This window comes from Penaeus vannamei, chromosome 17 (assembly GCF_042767895.1).
Source record: "Penaeus vannamei isolate JL-2024 chromosome 17, ASM4276789v1, whole genome shotgun sequence".
Classification (NCBI taxonomy): domain Eukaryota; kingdom Metazoa; phylum Arthropoda; class Malacostraca; order Decapoda; family Penaeidae; genus Penaeus; species Penaeus vannamei.
This window is the reverse complement of record NC_091565.1, coordinates 36,744,786-36,754,785: the sequence shown is the minus strand read 5'-3', so window position 1 is coordinate 36,754,785 and position 10,000 is coordinate 36,744,786. Positions and strand designations below refer to the sequence as shown.

General features: G+C 41.7%; 2 protein-coding genes across 2 annotated transcripts in view; both read left to right on the top strand.

The window, feature by feature from the left end:
- Positions 1 to 2,820: 2,820 nt before the first annotated feature.
- LOC138864675 (uncharacterized) lies at positions 2,821 to 5,265 on the top strand. Its single transcript, XM_070132538.1, has 4 exons — positions 2,821 to 2,920; positions 3,622 to 3,677; positions 4,286 to 4,634; positions 5,063 to 5,265. Exons 1-4 carry the CDS (start codon positions 2,821 to 2,823, stop codon positions 5,263 to 5,265), a joined length of 708 nt encoding a protein of 235 aa, XP_069988639.1.
- A 109-nt stretch (positions 5,266 to 5,374) lies between these two features.
- LOC113806704 (dentin sialophosphoprotein) overlaps positions 5,375 to 10,000 on the top strand; it is a 6,111-nt gene continuing 1,485 nt past the window's right edge. Inside the window, exons 1-5 of the mRNA XM_070132537.1 lie at positions 5,375 to 5,383; positions 5,729 to 5,921; positions 6,305 to 6,491; positions 8,225 to 8,352; positions 8,615 to 10,000. The exon at positions 8,615 to 10,000 is cut by the window's right edge and continues 1,485 nt beyond it. Of these exons, the coding sequence (XP_069988638.1) occupies positions 5,375 to 5,383; positions 5,729 to 5,921; positions 6,305 to 6,491; positions 8,225 to 8,352; positions 8,615 to 10,000 (1,903 nt within the window). The remainder of the gene's footprint in view (positions 5,384 to 5,728; positions 5,922 to 6,304; positions 6,492 to 8,224; positions 8,353 to 8,614) is intronic.

Here is a 10,000-nt window from a genome sequence, read left to right as displayed (position 1 = left end):
TGCGTGCGTGCATACGTGTGTATGTGTGTGTGTGTGTGTGTGCGTGTATTTGTGTGTGTGTTTGCGAGCGTATTGTGCGTGGATACAAATGGTCTCTCCGCCACATCCACCTCTCGTTCCAGATCACGGAGGAGGGCGACGTGGTCCCGGAGGCAGAGTGGAGGAAGCTCTACGCCAAGAGGGAGAGGGAGGAGAGGGAGAGGGAGAAGGAGGACCACAGGATGCGACTGCAGGAGGCCGAGGAAGCGTCGAGGAGGAGGGTGAAGGATAAAATAAGGAGGCGAGAGGTAAGGTCAAGGGAGCGCGCAGGAAGTAAGCATGAGGAGGACAGGAACCCGGAAGTGTATCGAAGGAGGTCAAAGGTCATGCGAGTTATTTTACGATTTTAAACACAAGTAGATAGATTGAGGTTTATCGGGATTCGAGTTTCTGGTTTATTTACGGTTTATTACTTAGTGGTTCACGCCTGTAGTAATGAACAGTTCAATTGAATGGGATATTGGAGTGAAGGAGAGTCAATAATGAAAAGGTAAATCAAAATAGATCTATGTTGTTGTGTTTATGTACTAATTAGTGTATAAGAATTAATAGAAGATAGCATTTTACATTCCATAAAACATGAGCAAATTCATTAATTTCATGAAATGATATATACCTGTAGTAATAGACTCATGCAAATAGCCATCGCTTACAACACAAACACACACACAAATTCATTATGTATATTCACACGAACTTAGATTTCGTAGACGACTAATTACCCAAAAAAAGCAAGCATTGAGCGTGAATCACTATTAAATACGTTTATATCTTGGGGTAGACTAAGTCGAAATTTATGCAATAACTACCGAAAAACTACATCAGCCCATAAATGCCTCCAAAGCAAAATAAAATGACATATCACTCTCATGATTAAGAAAATATTTCAATGAGTTTTGGAAGTAAAATAAGTTTTTTGCACGATATTAAAAAAAAATCCAAACAAAGATTACTGAAAGACGAATCGGAAATAATACTATTATTAAGTTAGTTTAAGTCTAATTATAAGGCGATAATGATAAGACGTAGGCTAAGATAATATCAATGTTAAAAAATCCGAATAGACAAAACCTTACAAAATGAAAAGAGGCCGATAACTTAGCCATAAGACAACCAGTAGGAATAAAAGAGAAGATAGCAATAAGGGAGACACTAGCATTGATACCAATAGGCATCCCAGAAGCAATAGAAAATAGCCATAAGAGACCAATAACCATAAGAGAAGTAAGCATAAGGGGGACACGGGTCGAGCGTGAGGTAGGAGGGTGAGGCTGACCTACCACTTCAGATGAGGCGGTCGCTCAGGCTGCTGTTAGAGCGTGAGTGGCGACGTCTGTACACCCAGGAGCTGCAGCGCCTGAGCCAAGCGGGAGGCCACGACCCCAGGCCTCAGCTGCAGGAGGCCCAGGCGACGGGGAAGACGGTCAGGATCATGACTCGGGAGGTGAGGCGACTGCAGGTGAAGAGGAGGAGGTGGGCGACGTGGGCGGGCGAGGATGGGAAGATGTCGTGGGAACGGAGAACTGGAAACTGGGGAATAAAGGGGGAATAGGGAAGGGCGATAGTATGTGCTGAAGAGAGGGGAGTGGACGGATGAAAGTGAAGTTTGAGAGTGTGTTGATGCGCTGGAAAGAGGGAAGAGGACGTGTTGAAGTCATGTTTGGTGGTGTTGATGTACAAGAGAGATGAATGAAGATTGGTAGGAGTGATGTTTGATAGTATGTTGATATGAAGAGCGTTGAGGACTAACGCTAAGTGATGTGGAAGGAATACGACAAAGTGTGGAGGGAACTGGACGGGACACAAAAAACATCGAAGTTTTGGAGGTGGAACATTGAGAGCTTCGAAAAACTCAGACAGAGTTGTCGGGACGGAAATAACGTCAGTATCAATGTCGAATGAAAATATGAGATCTCGTTTAGAATGTGTGAGATGCTAGATGCGAATGTCAAGAATTCCAACACAGAACGAAAAAAAAAATGCCTGTTGAGGTACAAGAAAAATATACACGAAAACAAATCCTTCAACTAAGCTAAACGAGTGATAGGAATAATTAATTTCATTCATATAATTTCTCATCCATATGGCTCAACGCTCTCGACTATATCAGATTTATTACACGTATGGGAAGGCAGGAACACATGTTATGATCATATAATTTTTCTTGAAAGATGAATGTTGACCTTTATAAACATGTTGTATGGCGACCACCTTCTAAAGAATGGATAGACGATAGAAATTTCATTAGATAATAAGTATTAGAAAATTGCAAGATAATGGTCTGTCTAAACCGCGTTATAAAGACAATGACATTAATGAAATGTATCGACAGCGGACTAGAAACAGGGCGAGCAAGAGAAAAGGAGAGACAGAGAAGAGGTGAATTGGAACTTTTGATCATCGACGCAGAATCTTTTACGAGGTCTGGCACCAGGTCACGAGGGATGTGAAAGATAAAAAAAAATCTATTTTAGATATGAGAGTTAACAAAAGAATGCACCAATGTTATATATATATATATATATATATATATATATATATATATATATATATATATATATATATATATATATATATATATATATATATATATATATGTTCCCATGATGATACAGTATGTATTACCTACTGTCATAGGCAATATACACAACATCGTAAATCATTTAACAACAGAGCGTTAATAATTGGAGTAGTTTTCGCGTTACCAAACTATTGTCAAACAAACTGTTATATATAATCTCGTTTACAATAACCCTCACTCTGCCATGACCGTGAGAAGGAATGAAAATATTGATTTCTAAAAGTTCCAAATACCACTGGGATTATCTACCAAATGCCAGATCTAATGGAAGCTACATTCCGAATGACCCTGGAAGCCTAGGTCAGAAATTACGTATAAAGTACCTTGATACGTCCTTACTAAGTCATTTTTTTAGAGTAGGCCTATATTAAAAACTATGACTCGGATATGCCTCCAGTTAAAATGTAGTTTATGACATTCAAAATAAGAACGAATAGAAAATAGAAAATAAAGATATATGCATATGTATATATATCTAAATCTCTCTCTATATATATGTACATATATATACATATACATATACATACATATATATATATATATATATATATATATATATATATATATATATATATATATATATATATATATATATATATATATATATATATATATGTATGTATGTATATGCATATATATATATACATACATATATATATATATGTATATATATATATATATATATGTATGTATATATATGCATATATGTATGTATATATATACATATATATACATATATATAGATATATATAGATATGTAGTCATGCATCAGATAATCTTCGAACGCAGTACTAAAAGTCGCCAAGGAAAGGGTTGCCGGAGCCGCGCGGGCCGTGACGCAAGCGGCTCCCGCGGGGGTCAAAGGTCATTCATCAGGGACGGGAAAGCTTGTCCTGTATTTTCATCGGATTTTCACAGTCTGGAACAAAAGCTGCTCTTCTAGTTGGGTTATGCAAATGAGAATCAAGATAGCTCTCATTCCAATATTTCTTGAGCTTTAGCTGAAGATGCTGACACAAGAGGCGATAGCTTTGGCTTATTTACTTATTGCCAGCCAGTATAGTAGTTTGTTTGTTTGTTTCATTAGTGCAAGCTTTATCTTCTTTGCAAGCCGTAGTTTTTGTCGCTCGCTTAAACTTGTCTCTTGCAGTTTTTATTTTTTCTTGTTTGATATTCTCGGCAAAATTTCCAAATGGAGTCCACACCGAAAATGACGTAAGGAATATCATCTTTATGGGCGCATTTTTTCTCTATATATATTGCAGTTGAGGCTCTTGCCAGTTTATTTGTCTGTTTAATCATTTGTTTTGCATAAAGACTCTTGGCGCTTGTTGCTTTGTCTTCTCTCTTTCTTTGACTGTAATCTGGACATAATACAAGTAGAAACATAGGCCCGACACTCTGGAGGTACGTGAGAAAAATACTGGGAAAGTCGCCATGTTTTACGACTTCGTTCAGATGTAGCTCTTCACACTGATTTCTTGACTGCAATATATATCATATCTTTCTATATACACACACATATCAGGAGAATGGATTGAAGAATGATGACACAACTTATCAAAAAATAAGAATAAAAAATAATAATGAATTAGTAGATACAATGAAAAAAAATATATACGTAATTACACGAAGACCTTGTTTACGCCGTGCCTCCCGCCCCAGGTGAAGCCCCCTCACAAAGCCTCCGCTCTCGAGGTCGACCATTTTCACTTCGACATCGAGTGGAACTACAGGCCCGTGAGCGCCTCGACGGACGAAGCTCGCACCTCCAGCGGGACCCCGGGGACCTCTCAGGACACGTCGGGGCCCTCGGACATACCTTCGGGGCCCTCAGACATCCATTCGGGGCCCGGAAATGGGGCTTCAGACGGTCAGGAGGAAGGACTGGCGCTTGGCATGGGGACTGGGAAGAGCAGGGAGGCTGGAAGGACGCGGAGGACGCAGCAGGAGGCGAGTCCGGCGGGGAACGGGTCCTCGTCGGATAGTTTCCCGGACTGGATGAGACCGCGGAGTGAGTCGGTTGGACGGGTCTGCGTCTCTTTCTCTCGCTCTCGCTCTGTCTCTCTCTATATCTATCTATCATATCTATTTATCTATCTCTTCCCCCTCTCACTGTCTCTGTCTCTATCTATCTATCTATCTCCCCCCTCTCTCTATCTATCTATCTATCTATTTATCTATCTGTCTATCTATCCCCCCCTCTCTCTCTCTCAATCTCTCTCTCTCTCTCTCTCTCTCTCTCTCTCTCTCTCTCTCTCTCTCTCTCTCTCTCTCTCTCTCTCTCTCTCTCTCTTTCTCTCTCTCTCTCTCTCTTTCTCTCTTTCTCTCTTTCTCTCTCTCTATCTCTCTATCTATCTACCTTTCTGTTTTTGTGTCCCTGAGCATAATTCAATAGTTACCCAAGCTTCCTTCTTCACCACCCCGTTCCCTCTCCTACAGGATTCCTACAGAAGCCAAAATTCGCCGGCAGGAGGGGCATGGTTGGCGAGCCCTACGTAGCATCGCTGGGGCCCAACCCTTCCCCACGCTATATCCACATCATACGACCCACAAACAGCTGTCGAGAGGTGTGTGGTTTGGAATATCATTATAGATGGATAGATATCTCTTTTTTTCTTCTTCTTCTTTTTTTTCTCTTTTAATCTTTTTCTATTTTTTTTTTCTTTGTGAGGTCTAGACTATTTTTTTACAATAGGTTTGAGAATGGTTAAGAAATGTGAATATTGTTGGCACTGTAGCTCGTTATCAATAATGATATTGGTATTGATTAGTGTTCATGATGATTAAGAGATTCCTGTGATGATAATAATACCAGTAGCAAAGATGATGATGATGATGAGGAGGAGGAGGAGGAGGGGGAGGAGGAGGAGGAGGAGGAGGAGGAGGAGGAGGAGGAGGATGATGAGGGGGAGGAGGAGAAGGAGGAGGAGAAGGAGAAGGAGGAGGAGGAGGAGGAGGAAGAGGAGGAAAAGGAGGAGGAGGAGGAGGAGGAGGAGGAGGAGGAGGAGGATAATGAAGCTGATGATAAACAGAACGGCGATGAATATATACATTGTATTCATGTATCTGAACACAAAACAAAGCCCCCTCCCTTATCTCCCTCAGGTCTGGTCCCGCCTGTGTCCTCCGCAGCCAGGGCCGGTCCGCCCCCGCCAGAAGCCCTCCCCTCCCCCCCGCCTCCGCCTGGTGTACGCGGGGGGCGGCGCTCCCTGCCACACGCCCACCAACCTGGCCCTTCTGCAGCAGCCTGCGGGAGCTCACAATGTCACCGTCTTCCAGGGCATTGTTTGCGTGGGAGGTAAGCAAATTTGGAGGGGGGGGGGTGAGGAAGGGGGGGAGGGGGATTCGTGAAGAGCGAGGTGTGGAGAAGAAAGGAGAGAGGAGGGAAAACGCATGATTAATGCTGACGGCATTTTCGCTTTGATGTTACCCCTTGAAGTCGACAATGCTACGTTTTCTTTGTCTGCCCTTAGTTATATTTTTTCTTCATTAAAGAATTATAGATTTTTGCTTTTTAAAGATATTCTGTGAAATGAACTTTCCTTGATTAATCCTTATTGTTGTATTTACAAAACTAGTATCATTATTATCATTTTAAGTACGAATATCACCATTGATAACAAAAATGATTACGAAAATAATATAATAGTTATTATTTCTATCACCGATCTTCATCTTCAGACGAAATCGAATTCAGTTCCATGCGACGGCCCAGTTTCCCGTTTTCTTTGACGATCTACGAAGACGGGGTAACTACGGGAAGACTCAGCGCCTGTTGCGAACACCGCTACGTCCCCGGCAGTAGACTCGGGGGGCCTTCGGGTCATTTGAGAGTGATCGAAATCGACGGCGGAGAACCTTGTCTACGGTGAAGGAGTTTTTCTCTCTATTTCTCTCTTATTTTGTACTTTGCACTTGTTCTTATTTCTCTTCTGTTTCTGTTTGTTTGTCAGTGTGTTTGGTTATATACCGTAAGATAAACTTGGTCTTTTGATTTGGTTGTTTATGTCTCTCCCATTCTCTCTCTCTCTCTCTCTCTCTCTCTCTCTCTCTCTCTCTCTCTCTCTCTATCTATCTATCTATCTATCTATCTATCTATCTCTATCTATCTTTCTATTAACTGTATGCCGAAGAAACAAAGTGAAGACTATCGGAGCAAGCAAACCCAAACACTGATATATCTTATCATTCCATTCCTGTATGAATGATGCCATATATAGAATATCCGCACACTAAACGTATACTCCCTTCCCAGTTTATAATATATCAATCCGTTACAGAAACCAGTCTCAGAAATACGAACTTCGAATATTTATATCGTATTTTCTTGCCTCTTATCCTAGCCTTATTGAGTATAATATCTCGATATCTCATAACATGCAAATTTCCGCGGAACAGATTGCCAAGATCTACCTTCTCTAGAAGTAGGAAAAAGAGGCGAAGGAAAATTTGTTTTTGCTTATGATGCTAATCTTTGTTTCATGCTAAACTGATCTTTAACACGTTTGTTATATTTTTCATGATACTGTCTTATTTTCCATATTGTTAATGATTATATTTGCCATGATATTACTAAGAATTACTTTTCCCTCTATTTTATTAAGAATTATATTTTCCATGATATTACTAAGAATTACATTTCCCTATATTTTATTAAGAATTATATTTTTCATGATATTACTAAGATTTACATTTGTCATAATTCTACTAAGAATCACAGTGGAAAATAATTAGAGAAAAGAAAACGCTTGCAATCATAAGGGAACAATATATTATCCATATGAAAAATAATTAATCAGTGATAAATAAGCTGATTTGAGCCAATTCACGATCAGATACCATGAAAAATACAAATAGACTTAATGACTGTGCTTAGATAGCTTTCCCAACTGATTTGTTTATTGTACTATTATGTATCTGAATCGGTTTAATCCACGGTGTGTATTCAGTGTTTAGATTCTCTTTATAAAGGCTCCTTAGCGGTATTTAATAGCATTTATCACTAATTGTATTTTCACTTCGGAATGATTGCTTTGTATCTCGTCAAATAGGCTTTTGATAACCCTAGTTCTAAAATATCAATTATCTAACCGCAAACATTCATATCCACTTATATAGCAAAATTAATCATCATGGTCACTGAACTGCAGAAATAATCCAAAGATTAAAGCTTATGTTCCGGTAATATTTAGACAAAATTAGACACTGAAATCGTATTAGAAAACCCGATTCTTGAAGGATTATGAAATATTTCTTTTCAATAATAAAAAAATAATGGAAATAAAATGTCACGATACTGTAAGGTCCGATAGAAATATATAGATAAAATACAGCAGACGGTAAAAAAATTGTGTCCCTAATTACCCTCAAGTTTTAATCACTTAGCCTACCTTATAGCATCACTATTCCTCAATCCTTGCCTTTCTAACAGCATTGCCATCCCTCATTCCTTGCCTTTCTAACAGCATTGCCATCCCTCATTCCTTGCCTTTCTAACAGCATTGCCATCCCTCATTCCTTGCCTTTCTAACAGCATCGCCATCCCTCAATCCTTGCCTTTCTAACAGCATCGCCATCCCTCATTCCTTGCCTTTCTAACAGCATCGCCATCCCTCATTCCAGCTGCCAGTTACGAGCGGTCGAAAAGCGTCACCAAAGCCGCCGACGGACGAGGCAGGCGAGGGCGAAGGAGTCCTCACCACGAGCGTACACTCCGCCGGGAGAGACGGGTGAGTTGGGTCTTGGGTTTCCCGAATATTTGATATTATAAATGGGTAGCGACTGAACGTGAGATTGCAGTTAGGTTTCAAATTCATAAATATGAATTGAAACCTAATTGCAATCTCACGTTCAGGGTAGCAAAGCTATCTATGGGATATATTTACTAATAGGAGTCTTATAGATCTTGATGCGTGTTTTGAATCAGGTAGAAGTCTGAGTGTGGTGGCCTTCTGATCTATTCTTTTATTGTTCTTATTTTTTTGGGTCTAGGTAGCGAAGCTGGAACATTTGATGAGGCTAGCACTAGCAGTGGCAGCAGTAAGAGTAGCAGTAGCGCTAGCAGCACAGGCGGCAGTAGCAGAAGCAGTAGAAGAAGCGGGAGCAGGAGTAGCAGAAGCAGCAGCAGAAGAAGCAGCCAAAGCAGTTCTAGAAGGAGCAGTAGAAGTGACGACAGCAAGGGGAGTGGCAGCAGAAGTAGCGACGACAGCAGGAGCAGGAGTAGGAGCAAAAGTAGTTCTGGCGACGAGAGAAGTAAGAGTAGCAGCAGCAGCCAGGACACCGTCGTGAGCAAGGGCCAAGAATCGAGTCCAGAAGACGATGAAGAGGACATCAGAGGCGAGGAGGAACACGACTCGGAAGAGGACGCCAGCAAAACGAGCAGCACCAGCTCCACCTCCGACATTGAAACAGGAAGCAACTACAGTCTTCACGTGAGATCGATGAGGAAAGACCGCAGATTCCTACGACAGGATTCTCCAGATTCCTGCAATGGCCCTTCCGATGTGGAGGTCGCAGCTGCTCTCGGGGTGACAGTCGGCCCGCCAGAGCCTCGCAGCGGATCCCGGTCGCAGCAAACCTCCCCGGCGAGCAGCAGAAGGCAGTCGAGTGGCCGCGAGAGCACCTCCAGCCGCCGACAGCGCTTATCTTCTGGGAGTCGAGGTTACAGCAGGAAGTCAAGTAGCATGGAAGAGAAGATAGACTCCAGTCGCCGATCGAGTCGCAGCCGCAGGCAATCCGTGTATTTATCTACAAGTTTAGATTATCAAATAAGTGACGAAGTAGAAGATCCGTTTGAAGGAAGCAGTGATCGGAGTCAACAGGGGTCTCCCAGGTGTCATCTAAGCTCCGTCGAAAGTCGCAAAAATTCTAAGAGCAGTTTGGAAAGTCGACCTGGGACTTCCAAGAGTCAGAAAAGCCTTGCTGAAAGTCGCCAGAATTCCAACAGCAGTCAAGGGAATCGCCCAGAATCTTCCAAAAGTCACGAAAGCCTTGCAGAGAGCCGCAAAGATTCCAGGGGTAGTTTAGAAAGTCGACCAGGGAGTTCCAGGAGTCATAGGAGTCTAGCAGAAAGCCGCCAGAATTCAGAAAACCGTCCAGAATCTTCCAGAAGCCTTCGAAGTAACGCACAAAATCGCCAGAATTCCAGCAACAGCCAAGAAAATCGCCCAGAATCTTCCAGGAGTCAGCGGAATCTCTCTGAAAGTCGCAAAAATTCCAGAAGCAGCCTAGAGAGTCAATCTGGAACTTCTAGGAGCCCAAAAAGCATCGCTGAAAGTCGCCAGGATTGTAGCAACAGCCAAGAAGTTCGTCCAGAATCTCCTAAAAGCCGTGGTAGTCCTGGGGGAAGTCGACAAAATTCTAATGACAGTCTAGAAA

Excerpts from the sequence above, each read along its gene's own strand:
- LOC138864675 (XM_070132538.1), top strand. The coding sequence starts at position 2,821 with ATGAAAATATTGATTTCTAAAAGTTCCAAATACCACTGGGATTATCTA. Across the intron at positions 3,678-4,285 it reads TATTTACTTATTGCCAGCCA|GTGAAGCCCCCTCACAAAGC; the intron begins GTATAGTAGTTT and ends CTCCCGCCCCAG. Across the intron at positions 4,635-5,062 it reads GGACTGGATGAGACCGCGGA|GATTCCTACAGAAGCCAAAA; the intron begins GTGAGTCGGTTG and ends CCTCTCCTACAG.